The 25,041-nt window shown below is 40.7% G+C and overlaps 1 protein-coding gene and 1 long non-coding RNA gene across 2 annotated transcripts in view; one reads left to right on the top strand and one right to left on the bottom strand.

Annotated features, from left to right (window-relative positions):
* The first annotated feature begins 1,893 nt into the window (after positions 1 to 1,893).
* On the top strand, positions 1,894 to 2,786 carry bhlhe22 (basic helix-loop-helix family, member e22). The gene has a single exon (XM_041814394.1). It carries the CDS (start codon positions 1,977 to 1,979, stop codon positions 2,784 to 2,786), a length of 810 nt encoding a protein of 269 aa, XP_041670328.1. The 5' UTR covers positions 1,894 to 1,976.
* A 9,152-nt stretch (positions 2,787 to 11,938) lies between these two features.
* The window catches only part of LOC121527432, a 67,099-nt gene continuing 53,996 nt past the window's right edge, over positions 11,939 to 25,041 (bottom strand). The window contains exon 11 of the long non-coding RNA XR_005993400.1: positions 11,939 to 12,020. This is a non-coding gene — a long non-coding RNA (uncharacterized LOC121527432). The remainder of the gene's footprint in view (positions 12,021 to 25,041) is intronic.

Genomic DNA, 25,041 nt, shown 5'->3' with positions numbered 1-25,041 from the left:
CCCAGTGATTTACTCAAGAAATAGTTCAGAGTATTTGCTTCATGTGTCGTAATGTTACATAATTATACTTGAGTAACAGCACTATTTTTTTTTAATCTTATTTTGATCATACTTTATGGTATTTTAACACTTTAACCTCCTCTGTTTCCTCATTATGAACTCAAAATATTGATTCTTCAGTTCATTATGTAGGGTGGGGCTGAGGGATGCTGCAGGGTGAGGTCATGTTTTCCTTTGTTTTTCTACATTTTCTTGAATGAAAAGTCCTACATGAATAAAGTTTGTTGATTGATCATCAGCTTAAACCCCTAACAGGAGCTTTAATACAAGAAAAATGTACATGTCCTCTTTTCTGTGGCACTAATGAAACTATTCTAAGTAAATAATCACTAGAATAAAAAACATTTTATTTATCAAACATGACCAAAAGTGTCCATGTGATTAAAGCGAGCAGCTGTGTTGATTTTGGCAACTATTTTTAATTATAGTCTTAGTTTTAGTCTTTAAATGAAATGTGTTTTAGTTTTAGTCACATTTAGTCATTTCTATCCTTTTTAGTTTCAGCCCATAAAAAGTCCTCACATTTTAGTCTTTACTTTTAGTCCAAGCATTTATTCTCTGGCCTAAATCTGGTACCAAATCATGGTAGTGTGTTCTCTGCACCCTGGTAAACCTGGGGTCCCTGCTTTCTACAGCTGAGAGACAGAATAGATACAGATGCATTGTTTTTTTTGACAGATTTACCCACAGTGAAGAGATATCACGGGTTTTGAATGTCAGATGAAACCTACATCACATTTTAGTCTAGTTTTAGTCCTCTTGATGAAAAATAAACTTAATTTTAGTCATTACAGGTCTGTTTTTGTAAGTTTTAGTCTAGTTTTTGTCATGGAAAAAAAGGCTGTTGACGCACATTTTTAGTCATAGTTAGTTGATGAAATTAACGCTGGTGAACTGGACACATCTTTGTTTCTGATCCTGATGACAGCCATTAGGGTGTGCTACCCTACACAGCCCAGTAGATGGCAGTGTGAGCACAAGGAAATGTTTGAAGGGGTCCTCTGTGAGAGGAAACCTGATGTTCAGCTCGAATCAGAGCAATCAAATTAAAAATTTAAGTTCAAGTTTAAGGGCATTTAATCCAGAACTTTAAAGTAAACGTGTGTTTAAATGTAGGGGAGAATAAAGGAAAGGTGTTTTTCTGGTTGAGGTTTGAAAAAAAAACTCAAGTCTGTGGTGTCTTTTGTCAAGTTTTTAGGATTTTCCTTTTGAAATCAAAGATGAACTGGCCTCAGACTGAAGAAGCAAACAGACAAGAAAAGGTTATCAGACAGAGAAACCCCATTAAACACATGAAACCTCCATGACTGTTAAAGGCTGACAAAAATCACATCTACAGACGCTGAATGAGAGGATCTGATGGAAACCACCACCTGTGTTTGTAGTTTCCCCCTCAGAACTAACACGTGAATGTCACGCAGGGAAATCTCTGCGTTTCTCTCAATGCTGTGATAAAGAGGCTTTCACACACACTCAGAGGGAGAGACAGCGCGCACGCGGTACTGTTTGTCATCGTTTAAGTGCCATTAATTAAAACGTTAACCTGATTGGGTGGAGAGTGAGGGGGGGGAGAGGGTGTCTCCATCCCAATAGGCGAATCCCTTTTAATAACCCGCCTCGAGATAATGATGTAAAAAGACTCGGGCGTCTCGTGCGTAACGAGGATGATCGTGGAGATCCGGTGAAGGTGAATCAGAGACACTGAAAGAAAGAAAGAGAGAGAGAGGGAGGGAGAGAGAGAGGCAGGAGAGAGCAGCACTTATTACACGAGTCTCCTCCTCGTCTCCACACCTCAGCTGACAAGTCAGGCCAGCCTGCAACTTCAGACTGACACACAACTCCACTCCACGGATAAACACGGGGAGAGAAGTCCCAGAGACGTGTCAAGAGTTTCCAGGAGCGGAATCCACGCGGTTATGGACAGAAGGATGAACTTGAACGGCGGCGCGGCGGACATTTTTCACAAAACTCTGAGCGCGGTGTCAACTAAAAAGATGGACCCTTTCAGGTCGTCGGCCGGACTCGAACTCCCATCCAGAGACCGCCAGTCGCCCATCAGCTGCTTTGACCAGACTGATCCGGACCCGATCCAGCCGGGAGGACTGGCAGGAGGTAGAGGGGGGCCGCTGGGTCTGCCAACCGGATCTTTGTGCGTCAAGTACGGCGAGAGCGCCAACAGGACCTCGGTGGCGGAGAGCAGCGGAGGGGAGCAGAGTCCTGATGATGACAGTGACGGCAGGTGCGACATGGTGCTTCTGGCCGATGGACGGACGGTGCCGGCGGGAAAAGGCGAAGGAGGTAAGAAAACCAAAGAGCAGAAATTACTGAGGCTAAACATCAATGCCAGAGAGAGACGGCGGATGCACGATCTGAACGACGCGCTGGATGAACTCAGAGCCGTCATCCCTTACGCGCACAGCCCCTCGGTGCGGAAACTCTCCAAAATCGCCACGTTGCTGCTCGCGAAAAACTACATCCTGATGCAGGCGCAGGCGCTGGAAGAAATGAGGAGGCTGGTGGCGTACCTGAACCAGGGCCAGGCCATCTCTGCTGCCTCCATACCCGCCACCACTGCGCTCGCAGCTCCCGGCTTGGGCGCGTACGAACAGCCGCCCGGATATCCCCCCTTCCCCACCGGGGTGTCCGCGTCCTCCTGTCCCGATAAATGTGCCCTGTTCAACAACGCCACGTCCAGCCTCTGCAAACAGTGCACCGACAAGCCTTAACTGCGGCTCACACGGACTCACAGAAGCGCAGGAGGGAGAGACGCCACTTTTAAGGACACTTTTTGGAGAGGAGGCTGCTGTTGTCCCAGTCAGTAGGCTAGAGACGAAGTCATGCCGATGAATACTTTTATAATATTTACTAAATGCATTCTAAACGCGCTTTTCTGTTCAGACAATACTTGATTGTGTACATAAATCATCCTTCAAGTGCTGGTATGAGTGACAGAAGACCAAACACAAGTAGGCCAATGAGTGAGAGTGAGCTGTTGATCACTTGCTCTGTTTTGGACCCTTTGGAAGATTTTGGAGACCTGACAACCTGCGGCTGTCCCACCTTCCACTCTGCTGCTTCCTTTTCTTTGATTTTGTTGCGCTTTCTGTTGGTTTTCCTCCCATGAGAGACATTCTGCTCTGCTTACTGGTTGAAGGCCTGTTCACTGAACTTTCCTCCTGAGCACGTGGAATGTCAGGACAGAGAAAAAGGCGTTAATCCACTCAGACGTGTGTGCGCAAAACAGACACTTCTCCAGAATTACGCACGACAATTTAAATTCCTTTGGAGGCACTGTGATATAAAAATGCAGACAGTTTTAAAGATCATAAAGCAGTGCTTATCAGCTGTTTGGGTGTGATTTTGTAACTCAATTATTTGAATATTTATATAAGATATTTGGCTTTCATTGCACATTTTTCGTTGCGTTTTTTTTTCCATGATCGAGGTGTTCATCGCGCTGTCAGGTCAAACTGTGGGTTATCTGTAGATACTTTAGTTATTATATGAGCAAAGAGGGCCATTTGTATGTATTTCAGTGTTGAAAAAGCTTTATTAAAATATTTTGAACAACAGTAAACCGGGTTTGGGTTTTATATCTGCTGTGACGTGAAGTGGAATCAAAGTAAAGTGCCTTATAATTTCATTTTAATGGAGTTTGTTTTATTTTGCTTTAACTCTAAAATGATTCGGTCTTTGTTTTCTGCTTTCTGGAGGATTTATCTCGGATTCGTCACAACCGGTAACTTTTCTCTCCTGGAGGCGCAGACTGGATGTTTGTGAAAAGACAAACTGTGAGCTCCATTATTTTGATTATTAAAACAATAAGCATGCCTCGGTGTAATAATATGTTAATTCAAAAACAAGTGTGCATGAAAAGTGTCCACTGTAATACCTGGCTCCACCTAATGAAACACATCGTTAAGGCAATTAGAGCTCCAGAATGTGATTAAGGAATGTAATTACGACGCTCATCATTGCCGTAATTTGGTGTCTTTAATCACAACGCAGTCATCAGCTATCCACGCGCTCTTTGTCCTCCTGTCCACGTCTAAACACTCAGCAAGAGAAAAGAGCAACAGTCTGAAATACAAGGCAACATTTCAAAATAAAAGCACAAACTCACCCTTTAAGAAATGAGACATTTAAGCCGAGACGGAAGCTCTAAAAGGCCAAACTAGTTGAACAAACAGAGCTGCCCTTATCCATGATGTGAACGCTTTTATTTGACACCTAAATCAGGATTAACATTGGAGAGGAAGCTGGAAAAACTGCCTCAGAAAGAAGTGAAGACGAGGACTTCAGCACCATGGACAGAGCCAGAGGATTTTTAAAACGTGAACAGGTGCCAAAAATGAAGTTAACTCATTTTCTAATTTATATAATCTAACATGAAAGTATTTCCTCCAACAGTTAAAGCTCTCATAATAAATTTGAAGTTTTGTGGCTAAAAAATAAATCTCTATTCAGCACAGTCAGGATTATTCTAAGCATGCAAAAGGCCAATAAAGTCTATGTAGGAAACACATGAAACATTAATTTCACAACAACTTACAGTTCAAATTTTAAAAAGTTTGAGCCAATAATAAGTGGATCAGTACGATTTTTTAAAATTTACCCAAATCATTGTTAATTTTGGCAGCTATTTTTAATTTTAGTTTTAGTCTTTAAATTAAATGCATTTTAGTTTTCGTCACATTTTAGTCATTTCTCTCCTTTTTAGCTTTAGTCCATAAAAAGTCCTCACATTTAAGTCTTTACTTCTGGTCCAAGCATTTGTTTTTTTTGCCTAAATCTGGTACCAGATCATGGTAGTGTGTTCTCTGCATCCTGGTAAACCTGGGGTCCCTGCTTTCTACAGCTGAGAGGCAGAAGAGAAACAGATGCGTTGTTTTTTGACAGATTTGCCCACAGTGGAGAAATGTCACAGATTTTGAATGTCCGACGAAAACTACGTTACATTTTAGTTCAGTTTTAGTCATCTTGACAAAACTAAACTTAGTTTTTGTCTTTTTTAGTCATCACAGATCTATTTTTGTTAGTCTTAGTCTAGTTTTTGTCATGGAAAAAAGGCTGTCGATGAGCATTTTTAGTCATAGTTTTAGTTGATGAAATTAACACTGATTTAAATAAATTCAACTCTTAACATGTAAAAAAAAATCTTTAAAAACAGAGATGAACATCTGATTTTTCCATTTCCTCACAAACACAAAGAGCAGCATTGTTCTCAGCAGAGCACTTTTATGCTTTTTGCTCTGTCTGTATGATGAGCCTTTTCGACAACAGGGTCATTACAGTGTCCTCTTTAATCCCATCACGCTCCTGAATGCCTCGAATATTCACAGAACAGCTCCTGATCAAGATCTGAAATAATCAGAGACATCAGAGCAGCTCTGCCATGAAAACCTTCTCAGCAGTTCCTCGTATGGTTTATCCTAAGCTTTACCAGTTCCCTTTTCACCTATGTTTGGTAACCAAGTCTTTACAATAAGCATTAATTATGCAATATGCATTAATGCATAAACGACTGGAGCATTTAACCCATACTAATATTCACATTAGCCCAGAAGAGGAGATTCCCCAGGGGAGAGGCAGAGCCATATGCGTGTGGAAAACAGAACACAGCATCCAAGGAAGCAGGGGAAAATCTGTTTAAAGGCAAAGACATATTTACATCCAGTAAGAGGATGAGTAGCTGAAGCAACAAAGGCGTCACAAGCAGGAGTCCCTAAAACGTTTTGTAGGAGGGTCAGACTGGACTGGAGAGTTTCCCTTAGTGTCCACCAAACACAGGCAGCAGTCATACCAGACACAAGGCTCTTATTCATGAGTCTAATAAAGCTGAATCTGTCTTAAAGGCGTTTACAGCCACACTCAGGGCTCATGAATAAAAGTGGAAGATAAAAAACAGCCCCTTTTCATAAACCATAAAATGTCCAATTTACCATATCAAGGGCCGGCAGGGCGTCTATTCATAACACGGATGTGATGTATGCTAAGGATGATAAACATGAAAGTCAAAATATACATAAGAGCGCTGAATTGAAATGCCCTCTTCATATCAGTAAGAGGCCAAACTGTGGCGATGGATCCCTGCGTGCTGTGTCACACACTGAGGGTGGAGATATATGTGCTGCACCGGCTGAGGCTCCAAATCAACTGCTGGCTGGTAATTCACTTTTGTCATTGGACTGATAGCAGTGCATAATGTTGTCTCTGGTGTGCACACAAAACGCAGCCTAATAAAGCTGTAAATACAGGACTCAATCTGGTTTAGTATATTCACAGCACTTACAAAGACTCTTATCAGAAGTTACAGAGTGGGAGTGTTTAAAGATGGAATTTGAGCAACAACTTCTGCAATAGTAAATTAAAGTATGGGGTTGTTTTGCAGAACAAGCAAAGGTCCTCTACTGTATTTAGGACCAACTGTCCTTCAAGTCGTATTCCTCATTTATTTTTGAACAGATTTAAGGAAAACAGAAGCCAAAGCAGCTTCTGGTTGTACTGGAGAGTCAGACTGTTTAAAAATTTAATTCTTTATAGTGACATTTCTAAGTGTCTTGACTATCAAAGTGCAGATTGGTCCACACTGATTTCGCCTTGACTTTTAAGTTTCAGACATTTTTAAAGGTCTGAAGTTGTTTTAGTCAGAGATTCAAGCAGACTCTTAACTGAGGCAAAAGAATCTGCCAACTTTGTACCTCTTCTTGGTTCATTTTGATGCACTGGAGAAAAGCACAACCCCCAAGAGAGAAAAAAGCTTTCAACTAAAAAAGCTGGGGCTCAGACTGCCAAACTTTTTTGAAATGACTGAATGTAATATTTACTTTAGATAAATCTGTATTAATTCAATTTTAAAAATCTCAGTCGAATCAGCTCAAGGCCAACTGGGATGTCAATCAGAGAGCTCTAGCTGTGAGGGACATTTGTAACCACCACTCATATCACTACTATTATACATTAAATATACAGGTATGTAAGGTGACTCATTAATTTTACCCTTATCATTTTTTTTATGAAAAACTTCTCATTAGCGGAGATGTCAAACAGAAAAGGATTTATCACCACTTCTAGACAAACTGAACATCAGTAATTAATAAAGTTGGCCAAACCAACATTTTTTTACAGTGTATAATAAAGCAAAGTGGCACAGCAATTAGTAAAATAGAAATCAAGAAAAAAATGCTCCTTTTTAACTAAAGCATATACTTTTTTATTCTAAGGTAATCTTTAAATCCTGATCTTTAAATCGTGAAACTGATTTTTAAAGGGACAAGCCCATCACACCTCATATATTTGCTTTTGTTGCTCCTGCTTGTTTTGTAACGTCTGTTTAAAATCTAAAAACTCTTCAGCTTTAAGTGCTTTTTTTTCCAAGTTTCGGAGACGTAGCATATAAAAATCTGACATTATGACCTGAACGGTCACAGTCAATTTTTTCAAGTTTATAGCCTTCATTTTCACAATTCAATAAGAAAACAACTTAATACTGTCCATTTTTAACTGCACGTTTCTCTGCTTGCCTAATGAGCTCCTAATTCATTATAGTGGATTGTTTTGTTGTTTTTTTTTTTCCTGAGGCAGCCTGGAGGTCAGGTAAACATATGGTGGCATGTTTAGCTCTGAAAGCTCTAACAGGGTACAATAAATGACGTAGTTACGTGTGATTATTCTCTCATCTGGAATACAATTGTTGGGTAACATCTCTAATATTCCAACTGCCTCCATATTAATCAGATTACAGTCCCAATCCCCTAATCCCTGTTTACCGATGGCTCCATCTTTGGGGCCGTAATCTGATGTTCTTTTATTCTTCTGGGATTGAAACGTGTCGTGGCAGAGCGCAGTAATTTGTCATGTTGTTTTGGACGGAGTTGACTGTCGCTGTACAGCTTTTTTTCATTGGTTTGGAGCAAACAAACACAGGTGCACGGGAGTAAAGTGATTTCAACGTGCAAATATTTAAACAGAATACAGCACATTTTGAACGCTGAAGGAAGAATGATCATTTCATCACCTGATGTTTCATGGCGTTGCTTTAAAAAGCTTCAACAATAAATGCATTTAAACTGAACTTTAGCACTTCAGGCTAAAATGTCACTCAGTCTGATGGCAGTAGATAAAATAACAATGGGGGAAAATCAAGCAGAAAATCTTAATTTAAGCAACACAAAAATAACTTTCAAGTCTTTTTCCAGACTGCTTTTCACTTTCCTTTCCTGTGACTTTTTCTTTTAAATGAAGCAGCACTGTTTGACTGGAGAGCTGTCAGTGAAAAAGCAGCACTAACAGATTCTGAACTTCACTCACACTGAACTTAAAGAGAGAAACATGTGAATTTGGATATTCAACACCAGGCTTGATGGATCTGTGTATACAGTGTAGGTCTGCATTAGGGATCACAAGTCCTGATCAACATGCAGATCCCGACTCTCTCAAGGTTCATTAAAGCCAAAGTGTGCCGGATTTCATCTGCACTCTCTGAAATTCATTAACTCTGCCTTCCAGATTGAAATAAAGACATGAGATGACACAATAACAGCATGAATCACTCACTGCTCACTTCATAGACCCACACAATCTCTCTTTGTTTCCCTCAGAGATCCCAAAGACAAATAAAAGACCGGACCAAGAGAGAGAGCTGTTGTTAAAGCCATAAAGAGTGACTGTCTGATGCAGTTTGAATTGTGCGTCACTGTTATCGACTGCTACTTGTTTACATGTTTATCAAACAACTATTCATTACCTGATTGCTGGAAAAATGTCTGATTAGACTCTAATCTGAAGATTAGGATGCACCACATACAAGGTTAACTACATAGTAAACAAAGGCTCAAAAACAATGAAAACACTGGCTGCTTTCCAGTTCATTCACAGAACAGCGTACTATCTAGGAATAAGGATTATAAAAGTGGATTTTGATATACAATGAGGAGAGAAAAAACAGGCGATGTGCTCCCCTCTGTTGAAAATCTGTCATGTTAGTAGAGCATGAAAGCGCGGCCGTTACTCTAACACTTGCTTGGCTGATCTTCCTGATGTGCTGAGTGCTACTCCAGGCTTCAGTGTATCTGTCTGAGCAGAGGTCTTTAACAGCCATGAATGCCAAGCATGGGGGAGGCAGGCCAGGCCAAGCGTAACCACGGCAGCCCAATGTCCTTGGCTCCACGGCGGCCTTCACCTCACACTCCCTGCACAGTGAATTTTATGGCTAATTTCCGGCAATTTATCCTGGCACTTTCAGAAGAGACATTCCTGCGGGAATAATGTGCATAATTTGCATAAATCATCCTGATAGAATGCATATCAGTATGTAACCCCCTCCCCTCCACCCTGTCTGATGCTACAGCGTTTACTTTGTAATCAAAACTGACTCTTTTCCACCAGCGGATGCACAACAGCCATGAGAAGGGAGTCTGAGTTTAGGCGAGTAATTACACAGGAATGAAACCCACACAGGCTCATGGACATAAACAACAAAAATGGCACAATTTTTAAAATAAACAAAATCAGAGCTGTATGGATTGTCCTGATGCATCAGCAGAAACATTTTAAAGAATAAGGAATAAATCTTTATTTTTAATAGTAATGTAAAAGGACCGCTTCTAAATGCTGCTTTTTTTGTACAAAGTAAAAACAATGTAAATAATTTTCACTTAAACTCACAGCCATTTAATACAAGCCTTCTTTGTCCTGTTTGTAGTGAGCCAATGGCCACAGTTTGGTCCACAGGCCTGTTTTCAAAAGCACCGGCTGTCTGAGGAGAAGAGACGGGGGTCAGCATGCGGCACACCCCCCCTCCCCTTGCTGTGATCTAATTTGACGTACAGTGAGAACATGCATATTCTCTTGGACTGCCTTCGTTACTATAATCAGCCGTGGTCAGATCGACTGTTGGCCAAAGGAGTGTGAGATGAAAGAGGGGAAACAAGAGGACTGTAGTAAGATGAGATTTGGGATTTCAATGCATTTGGAGACGTGCGGCCTGATGGAAATACTCTACAACACGCAGGCTGCAGAAGAGCTAGTGGCTTAACTAATCCGAGCGGACACACAGACAAAACATGGCTGCACTGGGAAAGAGCTGTGCACTCGTTACATGCATTAGATTTTGTGACTGACGGGAAAGAAGCTGAAGCGTGTTTGCGTGCGCATTTAGGAGAAGCTCATCAGAGTGAGCAGTTTTGTGTTGCTTCACTACCAGGTTCTTCCACTGCTGGCCTTCATCCCGGAGTCTCCAGATCAGATGGTATCACTGGTGACAACAGGACAGTCGTCCGCCGGGTGGACGTTAATCACAATAATACAGGGCAGGCTAATCACGACTCACTGATCAAGCGCTAAATGACATGCCTGCCGTACCCACTGTAACCAGCCCGCTGCAGAGGGACTCATACACCGAGACTGGCCCTATTTCAGGGGGGAGGCTGGAGGAGGCGGACAGTGGTTAAGAGGCTGGTGCACAGCCATCCAGACAATAATTACTCGATGACTGTGGTCACATTAGGGATCAGTCAAAGCAGATTAATTTCGACTGATAGCATGGGTCCCTCCTAAATGCAGATTTTCTTAATAAGAGTGAAATTGTGTTGCTGAGAGGGTTGGGGACTGCTGTATGGGGTCCTCAAATTATGTGGGGAGACAATGTCTTCTTATTTACATGAATCAAACTGTACTTCTGAATGTCAGTGCAAAAATTAGCACGCAAATGTGTTTTTCAAGTGGCCCGGTCTGATGTGTAGACCGTATGCTCTGACATAAATGGGCCTGTGTGTGTTTGTGTGTGAGCGTGTGGTGCGGTAGGCCTTTCACTAAATACCCAGAGACCCTGAGAATTACCCAGAGCAGAGAGGACAGCATCTGTTTGTGTGCTTGTGCCGAGCAAACAAGGCAATTTAGAGAACACCAAGGGAGCAGCTAATAAACACAACCTTATTCCCCCTTCCTCCTACACCTGGCTCTGAATAATGCAGCGCTACAGTAAGAAAGTCATCTGTTTTTGCTGTGATTGTGTTTGTATTCCTACTTCAAAATCTGTTGACCTAACCAGGAGGGTTTCCTGTAAGTTAGCGTGCCTATGAAGACTGTGCATCTGTGTCATATTAGAGCAGGAGCAAATGTGTGTCATAAGCATGTGAGCATTCATCATCGTACAGTGAGGGGCATGCCAGTGCTGCTGGGAAATGGCAGGTCTGTGTCCCATCACACCCTGGTGTCTTAGTCAGTCCTGCCAAAGCTGAACCAAAATGTCTGCCCTGGATACCTGGCATGGAAAAAGCGCTTCACTGTACACAAAAGGTGTATGAATACCAGGCTGGCAGGGACTGCTTTCTCTGTCACTGATGCTGGTCACATGGGCCTGAAAAGATGTTCCCTTTCACATCATAACAGGCAGGAAAAAATAAGCTTCCAAGATATTTCACGTCACAGGAGCACTTTGATTTAACAATATAAAAATAGTCTGCTCAACTGTTGCCATAAACATGCTTTAATGAGACCTGCAGCTTCGCTCGCCGCCACCACCGTGGACTCTGATATGTAGCCAAAGTGACACCCAGTGAAACCGTGCATCAGACCAGACACAAAATGGCCGTCCAGTGCCAAACCCCGCCTTGGCTTTCACTTCATATCACACCACAAGGCCTGGCTGAGGACTGAAGGCTTCACAAAGCATTCAGAGGATAAACTCAGCCCTCTGTCTGTGCTTGTCACTAACAGGTATATGAAGCTCTTCATGTTCTTTCATAGCACTACTTCCTTTTAAGTGTACACATGCTGAAAAGAACGGCTATTTCATCACTCTGTGTTTTTAGATATTTGATCACAGACTGCTCTATGATCCTGTCTGCCCTTCAACTATGAGCACTTCAAGGTCCCCTCACCTCTGAAGTCGCATACCTGGCAGCCTCGGAGCACAGGCCACGTTCCATCAGCCTCTGAGCCTCGGAGCCAAGAACATCCTGGAATAAAAAGAGTGGGAGAAAATAAGTGCAAAAGGGGAGATTATTCTGAGTTATTACAATGATTAGATTTCCAGGATGCTAATTAAAAGATGTTAGGACATGGGCCCAGCCAAGGATCAGTGGGCGCTAATGAGGACCAATAGGCCCTCTGTAATCTGTGCTGTAATGAGAGCGGTTTAAATGTTAAGTTTGCAGGGAGGAGAGCAGGGAGGTGGATAGACGGATGGAGCGGCAATCCAGAAAAACCAATCCCAGACTATCATTATGAGCGGTAATGGTGATGTTTCACAGCCTCAGCAAAAAAAAAGACAGAAATAAAAAGGAGATGAGTAAAATTCAATTATACTAAAGGGTTTTAGAACAATAAAAACATTTTATTATTAGACGATTAACACAACGGTTTAATGGCTGAAGGTCACATACCCCCTTGTCTTGTATTACGATGAGTTCTTTTTAAAGTTACAGGGCAGTATCTTTTAATGGGGAGTCAGTTACCCCACCCTGCTCCTGGCTCTTCTTTCTTACTTAATTTCAACACTTCCCATGTTCTGCACAAAAATCTTTGGTGTACAGTTTGTTGTTTATATGGACATTTTTCTGCCTTTACAGACCAATCATTTAAGGCTCACTAAAAACATCTGAAGAGACAACCTAAGCATTAAAAATATGTAACTTCTGACACTGATCAGGCTGCAACTAGAGCTTTTTATTGTCAATTCATCAAACAATCTAGAACAGTGGTTCTCAACTGGTCCAGCCTCAGGACCCACTGATCTCACAATAGATCGTGACCCAGATTCCAAAAAATTTCAACAACACATGTTTAGTTAATTTTATATGTTGCAGTTTGGAGCATGATTGAACCAAAACACCTGATATAAAAAAAAAGAAAAGGGACAAAACTAACAAATTTATTCCCTCTTTCCCATCATTAAGTGTCAATTTTTCAAGAGAACTTGTGAAATTACTTCATTATGATGGGAAAAGTAGCCGTTTAATGCAAGAGGAGATAAATTAGTTGAAATATTGATCAAACATTAATTAAACAGTAAAACAGGGTTAAAAAAGGTGCTAATGCATGTCCAATAAGGACTTCAGGACTTATGCCACCATTTATTTTTTATAGTTGTGACCCACTGAAAACTTCTCCGCAACCCACTTTTGAGTCCCGACCCACCAGTTGAGATCCACTGATCCAGAAAATGTAGGGAAAAGCAAAAATCTGATAAAAAGTAAAAATCAGTTAAAGGTTCCTTAAGCCTAACATACATCCTGGCCCCCAGTCCAGAAATACTGAATTAATCTCCTTTAATGGAAAAAACCTTTGCATCTCAGTCAAGAAAAGTTTGGCCTGCCAATGGCAAAAAGTATGATAAAAGTTGCTGATTAATTTTGAAAATTCTGTTAAACAGCAAACTAAAACCAGAAAAAGAGACAAAAACAACAGGAGAATCAATCTGAAGCTGAAAGAAATGGCAGACTCATGCAAGACAGACGGTAAAGAAGTCAACTGGAATTAGAAAGGTCGTTACTTATTCAGCGGATAGTCGTTATCAGTGAATGAGTCTTAATGACAGGTGCACCCCGCTCATTTACAAATTAGAGCATATCGCTATAATCAGCTGCCTTATTTATCACAAATAATGAGCTGGTTGAAAACAAGCTGGTAAATATTCAGCCTAATGGGTCTCACCGTTTATGGCTTCTGATGTGAATGCAGAATGAGTTCAAAACAACTCTGACTTAGTTTAGTTTACATCACACAGTTGTGGATGGATTCGTTGACATTAGAACCTGTTACCTAGAACCTGTACCTGCAGTATACACAGCATGAATGGCTTAGATCAATGCTTAATACTCACAGATAACATCGCTAACAAGCTAATATTAGCAGCTGAAAAATTAAGTTTATGTATCTGGATGTTAGTGCAAACTACCAGGTGCCCGCTTCTGTTAAAGACCGTCTAAAACAGGGGCATCCAAACTATGGCCCAGGGGCCAAATGTGGCCCATGGTCCAGTTTGGATTGGCCTGCAGCCAATTCAAAAAATAAAATGAAATATGGCCCACATTTGAACATGAAGCTGATTGTATTATACTTCATAGTAGGGAGTGCTACCATGATATATGTGACCAAAGTTGGTAAAAACTCCGGCAAGTCGTCCAAGGTCATTTTTGAGTTTTTTACACATTGTGAAAGCTTTCTAATGGTGTATCATACACCTTAATCTGAGCATATTTTACAAAGATATGCTCATTTGAATGTTAACTTCTAGTTCCTGCTTCTTCTGAGAAAACCAGGCTCAAAGTTTAAGGACTTTTCCTACCTTCGGGCAGGCAGGGTGATGGGCGTTAACAACAGGGACGAATTTACATAAAGTCCACCCAAACCAAGCTTCTGAATCGGACTGGTGACACTCATCAGAATATTCCCATAGGAAATCCGCCTTCATCAAACTTCCACTGTTGAGTGATCTTGAAGTTGTCCGAAGTCTGTTGATGATTCTTGCTGCTTCTTCATGTCTCTTCTACTTTTCTTCGCTGCAGGGGGCATCTTGAGGCTTGTTGTTAAAGGTGATAACTAGAAACAGCTGTATACGTGCCGATGGGGGTGGCGTTTGAGCCATGCGGTGTTTTTTATTGTCCATCTCAATGGGTGAAACTGGGAACAATGGCAGACTGAGTGGCCAATTATCACCCCGCAGTTTCGCTTTTCCCTCCCCTCAATATCCTTGCAGCAACTGCAAGAATAGGGCATTTTTAAACACAAAATTAGCTCTTTTAAATATCACATTTGTGTTACTTTTTTCATCAAATGAGTAGTTTAAATGTCAGACTTGCATAAAATGAGAAAAAACGAAAAATGATCATTTTGAAGAAAACGACTTTGTATCCATTTTTCTCAACCACCGGAATGCCGACTTGCAGGAACTTTATCTGGCTTCGGTCACAATTCTGTAAACAAACATGTTGAGAAGAATTTACTGATGTGCTTTTTGTCACTAAATTGAGACAACACTGTGCATCCTAAACATATTGGCAACCAAAATAATAAAATATCTTGTTTTCTAACTCCCTGATGGGTTACGACAGCAGATGGCAGAACCAACAATATTCCAGGGGTCGAGCTAGTGGTAGCTAGGGCCAGAATTTGAATCAGCTGATCTCACACAAGCACCCATCAGCTGATGGCCAGCTTATTTGCTCTAAGCACACCACTGGCTTTCATGCTGCCTTACATGCCTGGCCACGCTCTGCTGCTCTCTCTCTCTTGCAACCCTCCTCCACCCCAGCTCCTCCTTCATTCTGCTTCTGACCTACTTACTGGCATTCAGTCGTCATCGATGCCTGTGCCACTGATGCTGCTTCTCTCCTGCCTTATGCATTCCTTCTTGTCATAAGAATATGACCTTTACCCATGTTATATTGGTTTTTACAAACGTTCCCATACCTCAGCTTGTGGATATTAAAGCAGCTCCAACACCCTTATATTATTCTGTAAGTGGCCCTCAGTGGAAAAGGTTCGGACACCGCTGGTCTAAAACATGAACGTAGTGTTGTTACCCATGGGTGTTCTGAGGAGGCACCATGACACCAAATGATGGTACTCAACATACTGGAAATGCTGACCCGCTAGCTTTCAATCAATCTAGGAATAGGGGAATATGTGGAGTTGGGGTAAAGATGAGCCGTCTGACAAGCAGCTTCAGCCCATCCACCTTTTAGCCCAGCAGTCACAGTCCTAATTATGGGAATTAGTGCACAACTGTTGTAGTAAACTTCAGTAGATAAATGTTTTTATGTAGCACTTTTCACAGACAACGGTCACAAAGTGCTTTACATCAACAAAGCACGACAACAACACCGGTTAAGCTGATTCCTGATTTTTCAGCATATTTATCACACTTTAATGTTTCGAATCATCAAACCAATTTTAATACCTCACAAAGACAACCCAAGTAAATAAAAAATGCAGTTTCTAAATGATGATTTTATTTATCAAGGGGGGAAAAACCCAAACCTATCTGCCCCCCTTGTTAAATCAGGAGTTAACTGTGATTAATCACAGTTCGTGGAAAGCTGAAATCAATTTCTCTGGCCAAACCCAGGCCTGATTACCTCCAGATTTGTTGAATGAAGAAATCACTTAAATAGAAGCTGTCAGACAAAGTGAAGTAGGCTACAAGATCTTAGAAAGAAACGCATCATGCCACGATCCAAAGAAATTCAAGAACACATGGGAAACAGAGTGATTGAAATCTATCAGTCTAGAAAAGGTTACAAAGCCATTTCAAGGCTTTGGTACTCCAGTGAACCACAGTCAGAGCCATTATCCACAAATGGAGAAAACTGGGAACCGTGGTGAACCTTCCCAGGAGTGGTCAGCCAACCAAAATGACTTCAAGAGTGCAATGATAACTCATCCAGGAGGTCACAAAGAACCCAGAACCACATCCAAGGAACTGCAGGCCTCACTGGCCTCAGTTAAGGGCAAAGCTCATGACTCAACCATCAGAAAGACACTGGGCAAAAATGGCATCATGGGAGAGTTCCAAGGCCAAAACCACTGCTGACAAAAAAGAACACAAAGGCTCGTCTCACATTTGCCAACAAATATCTTGATGATCCCCAAGACTTTTGGAAAAATATCCTGTGGACTGATGAGACAAAAGTTGAACTTTCTGGAAGGTGTGTGGCCCATTACATCAGGAGTAAAAATAACAGCATTTGATAAAAAGAACATCATGCCAACAGTCAAACATGGTGGTGGCAGTGTGATGGTCTGGGGCTGCTTTGCTGCTTCAGGACCTGGACCACTTGCTGTGATTGATGGAACCATGAATTCTGCTGTCTACCAGAAAATCCTGAAGACCAACGTCCGGCAAGCAGTTCATGCACTCAAGCTCAAGTGCTCTTGGGTTATGCAGCAGGACAACGACCCGAAACATACCAGATCCACCTCTGAATGGCTGAAAAAAATACAAAATTAAGGTTTTGGAGTGGCTACGTCAAAGTCCGGACTTAAATCCAATTGAGATGCTGTGGTGTGACCTTAAACGGACAATTCATGCTGGAAAACCCTCCAATATGGCTGAGTTAAAACAATTCTGCGAAAATTCCTCCACAGCAATGAAAGACACTCATCACCAGTTATCACAAACGCTTGATTTCAGTTACTGCTGCCAAGAGTGGCACAACCAGATATTAGATTCAGGGGGCAATTATTTTTCACACAGGGCCAGATAGGTTTCGATTTTTTTCCCCTGATAAATAAAATCATCATTCAGAAACTGCATTTTGTGTTAACTTGGGTTGTCTTTGTGAGATAATAATAGACTGAAGTTTTGCATCACGATCCACCTGATGGCAGACTTGGAATCTGGCTATTCCATTGGCTTTGCAAGGTTAGTTGTATCTGTGCATTGCTTGATGGCTTGTTCGGTGTTTGTGAATCCTCAAATTATTTGCAGGAATCATGTGATGAAGGTTATATATTTATTTACCTTTCTCTACAAGAGAAGAATGCAGAACTTAGTGATCAAAACACTAGCTCTTTATGTATCCAGTTTGTTTGGGTCTCTTCCTTTGGAAAATATGGTAACTTTCAATTTTGATCAAAAACTTGGCATTTACTTAAGTATGCATGGCAAAGAAAAATGTCCTTGTGACAGGCAGAAACCTCAAGCAGAACCAGACTTAAACTGAACAGCCATCTGCTGGACTGTGTGTGCAGATAAAGCTGTGCTAGCCATGAACATTTACCATAAAACTTTTCTGAGTTTGCCAAATTCAGCTCATTCCTCTTGCTCAAATAGATGCCAGGATGGAAGCTGAACAGTAGCTCCAAAACTGCTGGCTTACATATGGGTATGTTTACTTCATGTAAACAGTCTTTGTGTTTTAAGTAAGTGAAGTTTAGCATGTTAGCATTATCTTTGATTATCTAACCTTAATATATGTGGGGCTAATAAAAATGATAAAGTTGTTGCAATGAACGTGTTGAAACATATCCAAAACTCAAGGCATCCAAGTTTTCAGTAGATATGATAATCTAGCTAACAGGTTTGTTAAATCGGAGTCTGGTGTAATGGACTCTATAGAGCCTTCTAGTTGTCTGCAGTGCTTCAATCATCGTGCCATCTTCTTTCTCTGGTGATGACACATGGCATCTTGAGGTACCGGGTATGAGATAGTCGTGTGTTTAACCGAGCTTAGGGCCTAACATCCAACCCGCCTTATGGTGCAGAGAAAATAGAGGCTGAAATTACAGCGGGGGTATGACAATACTGATGGGCTATAAAACCATGTCATTTAATGCCCCCTCTCACCCCCTCTGCTTTACACTCTGATCTGCTCACCATTAACCCAATTCATCACCTCCTCAAAGACGGCCATGAGACAGATCCAGTCGATCAGTCACTCTCGTTAGGATGTGGTTACTAATCTGATCATCAAGGACCTCAGCCATATTAAACAGTGAAATGAGCAGTAACCCTCAATCTAAACAATGACTTTAGAAAGCTGCTTGAAACAAAACAGTTCTCTCTTCAAGATGAGAGTTTGAAAAGCTCTGGTATAACACCACAAATTAAAATATGAAAATACTGATGTAGCAGTGATGTTGGATTATGTCTACCACTTGAAGCCAGTTGTTTGATATGTCACTTTTCTAATGACCTCCTGAGAGAGGACCCAATTTGCATTTCTGGTCCCTGCTCCTGTAATGGAAAAAGGTACAGGGGAGCATATTTCACCAGGCCTGTCAAAGCCACTCACGCCCCTCTGCAAAGCACTCAGGAACTTCATTCCATCGCCGCCCATCCTCACGGCCGCACTATTAAATTGACTATGACAAAATTAGCAAACCTAGACTGTTTGGACACATTCTCAATATAGTAGGTTTCTCTTTTTTTCAAAATGTAATCAAGCCCTGGGACATCAAACAAGAAGTCTCCTTGAAAGTTGTTCAGTCTCTTCGGTGCAATATCCACAGCGGCCGTAGATTTATGTAATCGGGAGCTTGTTAGAAAGATTTCTCAGGCCTATTGACAGTGACGTGCACTCCGAGTTGGCTGAGGTGACATCTGGGTAGCACAACTCTGCTGCACCACCACGTAAAAGCAATTAAAGATCTATATTCCCAGACAGGTCCGGACTTCCCTCGATGGTGGAGGGATACATGCAGCTTAATGTCTTTATTAACATGACATGCGTGTCCCTTGCGCCATCTTCGGATGACAATCACAGGGTCATCATGAAAAGGGGGGCAGCAATCAGTTAAATCATGCTCGTGGGACTAGACTGTGCTGACACATCTGCACATGAAGAAGAACAAGGGAGACGTAGCAAACACCAGATAGGAGTTTTCTAACATATAACGGCACGCTTACAGATCCTGTGAGTCAGCCGAGCATGATGGGTAATTAAAAACGGTTCAGTTTCAGTTGGACAAGCCCTGCTCAAACACACACCACTTACTCTTCAGCCTTAAATGAATCTCAACAGGCTTAAGTAATTAATTCAGACTATTAATTACTATGATCACCCATTATCATGTTGGTCCTCATTTTAACATGTTCCATGGATGTAACGAGCCTGTAGGAGAGACATTAAAGGGATTTTCTGAGTGCTAATTACTATGTGTAATAAGGGTTAGCCTTGGATTGCCCTGTTTATTTTACCGTAAACAAATCCCATAATAAAGCCAGAGAAAACAATGTGCTTAAACCAACTGATGCGTCTTCAATAATTCTAAAATGTCCTGTGCTGCCTGTGACAGTCTGATATTGTTCAAATGGTTTTAATAATGTTACTTCATTTGGTAGAAAAACAGAAAAAAAGCTAAAGACTGGGATTTCTTTGAGTAAACATTAAACAGTAACATTTGTTGGGATTATTTTCAGCTGTAGATTAATAAATACACTTTGGCTGCACTTGTATTCAAAGTGCCAGGGATCTCTTCAAAAATAAACTATAATGCTCAAAAAACAGGCCAAGCAGGGTGCTCAAACAGAGGAATGAGCAATAAAGCAGGTTTTAATGTACACAGAAGTGTTTTAAGTAAAACTGCATCCCTGGTTTCAGTCTTAAATCGGCTTAGCATAAACAAACGAATTATAAATCCATGACAGTTGTCCTCAAAGCAATTCTTAAAATAAACGTGCACCCAAGGGCCACATTAGTTGTCTAAACTAGGGCTGGGAAATTAATCGAAAATTGGATTAAATTGCAGAATGGCTTGCCTCAATTTTCAATCGCAGAAGGTGCAAAATTAATTTGACCTTAAATTTGTGTCAAAATAGCAGTTTTAAATTATTTTTTTTTGCAGCAGAGATGCTACGTTCCTACCTTTACTTTTGTACTGTTTTCTTATTAAATATGAGAATGACAAAACCCCTTCAACGTATCAATTATATCCATTTTGCAATACGAGTCCATATCATCAAAATTAGATATTTTTAAAGAATTTTTCAGCCCTTGTTTAGGAATAAAAGAGAGTTAAGTATTTATCGCATATTAAATCACAATCGCAATATTGGAGAAAACAATTGCATTCCGATTATTTTCCAAAATCGTTCAGCCCTAGTGTAAACATAGGAAAAAAAGAGGCAAAAATCTATCCTATATAAGGGTCACACTTGCAGGGTGACAGCCCACAATCCCCATTATATCATAAAACAGAAATTGCAGATTAACTTCATAATGATAAATTATAATATCTGATAAAATGAAGGTTTAAAATCACCTATAAAAGGTAGAGTTCTTTTTAAAATTTTATCGCAATTACTTTTAAATGTAGATTTTTTTCACCACTAATTGATGATGATGATGATGATAAATTGCTGTTCTGATATTTTGTCTCACGCATGCAGTACTATGGAAGCCATGTCCATAGTACTGAGTTTCATAGGAGCCCATAATGTAAGTCCTCTGTGAGCTGCGACGAAATAAGGATGGGGTCTGAGATGGAGGTAGAGCGCGGTAAACAAGGCGGCTCGGCTCCCCAGCTGTGAAGGTGACACAGGGACGCTACACGCAGAACAAGCCCTTTTGATTAATCACAGGATATTTACTAGCTCAGATCTAATCAAGGCCTGCAGGATCACAGGCTACATCATACACGGCCCAGGAATTTACACAGCAGAGTTAACCTGTCACCTGCCACCGTCCTCCTCCTTACATCTATAAACAGTGTGTACAGTTTGTCCAACAGTTACACACCACAGGCGGGCGCGCTGATACAGCTGCAGAAGTGATTGTTTTATTTCCGCTGAAACAATATAACCTGCAGTCAGATACTCAACACATGTCGTTAGATATAAAACCTTATGGCAGAGGGGAGAAAGAGCCATTTATCTCAAGGTGGTCGAGGTAATGGGAGACAAGAACGTGAGCAGTTTTCTCACAAAGTAAACTAAAGAGGTGTGTGTGAGAAGCCATCCTGTCAGCCTGCAGCAGTGGGATAGTTATTTCTTAAAGAGGACATGCAAACCAAGGACTCATGGAGGATTATGAGAAGGAAGAGTTTATAGTATTGTTACCTCTGATGGACTGTAATATGACTTTTATCATCATTTCAGCACTCAGGATTTTTTTTCATTTTCAGGGGGAACAGCTGGTAACAGTAACATTCAAGAGGATTTTACAACTTAATCTTTTTAAAAACATCTCTGTGCAGAGTTTAAAGGTTCATTTAACAATCAGATCAGAAGTTAAGCTCTGTACATGGCTGTCTGGGGATCAGTTACAACTCTGCTCAATGCCACAGAAACATATGGAAGTTTTATGCATTGTTCAGCACATATATAAAATTCAGGTATCAGATTTTTACAAATTCTAATAGTTACAGATGAGGATGAAATTATCACCCACCTATGTAAATATTATTTTTTGAACATATTTCCCCCAGAGTGGCTATTTTTTCACATATCTTGTCCAAACATCCTAGTTTTATTTTAGAGGCTAACATTATTTTACTTTGATAACAGATCTTTTTTTTCTACAAAAAACAAAAACTACAAAGGTCTAAACTATAAGTCCCCTTTAGAAGTGACCTCTCAGTCGAGCCATAGCAGAAACCACTGTTGTGCAATGATCTGCTTTATCTTTAAGTCTCAAAGCTTGTAAAATCTAGTTAAAACTGAGGGTTATCAGGGGGTGCGCCAGCAGTCGAGTGGTTAAGGCGCGCTCCATGTACGTGGGCAGCCCGGGTTCGAATCTGGCCTGAGGCCCTTTGCTGCATGTCTCTCCCCCACTCTCGTCCCTGTTTCTGAATCTATCTGCTGCCCTCCTACATCCAATAAAAAAGACATGAAAAGGCCCAAAATTAAATCTAAAAAAAAAAAAAAAAACTGAGGGTTATCTTCTAATTTACTCATGGTATAAAGACTTCACAAAGGGTTTGAGTGGTCACTTTAGAAAGCATCAAGGCAAAAACCAGAGAAACCAGTTTAGACTTGACAAAAAGAATTGTTGATGCTCACAAAGCAGGAGAAGGATCTCCAAAGTTATCACAGTGTTTCCAAGAGTCAAGAACTGGAGTTTGAAGTAAAATCAAGAAATTCAAAGAGAGCCACACAGTCCAGAACAAGCCTGGCAGAGGTAGGAAGAGAAAGATTTCAAAGACTCTGGAAAGAAAACTAGCGAGAGATGTGTCTAAAGACCCCAGAACAACTGCCAAGCAACTAGTGAAGGACTTAGCCAAGTCAGGAATTGTAGTCTCAAAGAAGACCATCACTAGAGCCCTGCACAGGAATGGAGACCAAGAAAAACTTCTGCAGAAGAGAAACCTTCAAGCCAGACTGAAGTCTGCTAAGGACAACCTGGAGAAGGATCATGGATATTGGAAACGTGTCCTTTGGTCGGATGAGACCAAACTAGAGCTTTTTGACCATAGAGATGTTGCTTATGTTTGGAAAAAGCAAGAAACTCACCCAAAGAACACCGTCCCCACAGTGAAACATGTTAATTATGTTGACTAAAACTATGATTAAAAATGCTGGCTGACAGCCTTTTTTTCTAAACTAAGACTAACCAAAGATAGATCTTTGATGACTAAAACTGACAAAAAGTATGTTTACTTTTCGTCACACATTAAAACTCCGTGATATTTCTCCACTGTGGGTAAATCTGTCAAAAACAATGCATCTGTTCAATCAGCTATTCTGTCTCTGTAGAAAGCAGGGACCCCAGGTTTGGCAGGGTGCAGAGAACACACTACCATGATTTGGTACCAGATTTAGGCAAGAAAATAAATGCTTGGACTAACAGTAAGACTAAAATGTGAGGACTTTTTATGGACTAAAACTAGACTAAAACTAAAAAGGGTTAACCTTGCAAAGCAGATGGAGTTGCCCGTTTCTATGTTTCTCACGGGCAAATCCATCTTCCAAAGCCCCCATCTGAACAGACTGGGCCCTGTAAGAAAGTGACAGGACCAATCAGGAGTAAAAGGCAGTACTTTCGGCTGTGGCGGAGTCGTGACGTAAGTAAGCAGCGACAAGAGGCCAGTGCAATAATGGCAGAAGACATTAGCGCGGATGCTGCTATAGCATCAGTTTTATCAGAACCTGACGACATTTCTTTGTTAAAAGAAGAACAAAGAACAGCAGTGAGTTGTTTTCTTTTCAAAATGATAAAAGTCGTGTACTGACATGCCTTCGGTCGCAATGGTTCGTGTTATGCAGTTCTCTATGGAGTTTACACCTCGGTAGCAGCTATGACGTCACATGCTTTGTTGCTCTGATTGGACAGTAAAGATATGACTGACAGAACGTTTTCCAATCACCCTCTGATTATTTTTCAAAGCCTCTGCCCTTTCCCAAACACAGTCTATGGGAGGTTTTCCAGATGGATGTATGAAATACATCCATCTGGCCTGTCAGGTTAAAAAAGGGTAGAAATTACTAAAAAGTGACTAAAACTAAAGACATGTAATATAATGAATAAAATTAAAATAGCTGTCAAAATTAACACTGCTGTGTCATCACTTTGAAATAATTTTGTTTCCGTGTACAAATTAAAATAATGTAAGCATCCAAACTATAACTAGGATGTTTGGAACAGCTGTGTTAAAAATGTCCTGCTCTGGGTAATGGCACTTGGGAAATAAGTTTGAAAAAAGCAATTTTCACAGGGAGGCTAATAATTTGGTCCTCATCTGTAGCTGATGAGTTTGTTGAAATCAGCATCATAGAGTAATGAAAAGGTGTTGGAAAAGATTACTAAAATGGACTAAAAGCAGCACAAGTATTACCAAATGTTTGTTAGGAAAACAAACTAAAAGTGTTGGAAATCTTTTTGATAAACATGACTTTAGATTTTAGAAGCTTTACATTAAGCTTAATAGGATGTGATAGCCCTAGAATAAATGAATTAATTCTGGATTAAATGAGAAATACAAAACAGCATGCTGAGGCGTAATCTGTCAGAAAAAAAAACTAAATTCCTTAGAACCTACGTGTGTCTTTAAAAGTAGCTTACAGAGTGAATTCCTCTTGTTTCAATAGTTGTAGTTATTAGTACAAAATTTTTACATGTTCATTTGTAACTATCATGTATCCAAAACTGCATGAAATTGATACAGACATAACCTTTAAAGTGACCTGTGAGCTGTCTTCTGTTGTTAGCACATGTACAGGAAGAGACAGGATCTGCTGCCTCTGTGTTTGTGAACAGATAGAAAGTCCAGTCTGCACTCTTGTGTTGCCTGGAAAATGTCACTCCACGGGGGGTTTAGTCTCTTTTCAAACAGGTTCAAAGAGAACACTGACACATTACAGGAAACTCAGTGTTAAAAGGACAAAACAGAAGGCCTGATGAGACACTGAGAATGCAAGAAGAATGTGATGTGTCTATACTTTATGCCTCTCTGATTGTTTTAAATTGCTTTTGTCCTCCATCCATACAAATGTGATGAAGCTCTCAGTGTTGATTTGAGATAAAACCCTTTTGTTTGTGTTGAATAACAAGTGACCTGTGGTGTTTAAGCGATAGATCACTTAGCGCTATTGAGCCA

This window comes from Cheilinus undulatus, linkage group 19, assembly GCF_018320785.1.
Source record: "Cheilinus undulatus linkage group 19, ASM1832078v1, whole genome shotgun sequence".
Taxonomy (NCBI): Eukaryota; Metazoa; Chordata; class Actinopteri; order Labriformes; family Labridae; genus Cheilinus; species Cheilinus undulatus.
This window is presented reverse-complemented; position numbering and strand designations above follow the sequence as displayed.

Bases quoted from the DNA above. Each gene is read 5' to 3' on its own strand.
- bhlhe22 (XM_041814394.1), top strand. From the start codon at position 1,977: ATGGACAGAAGGATGAACTTGAACGGCGGCGCGGCGGACATTTTTCAC.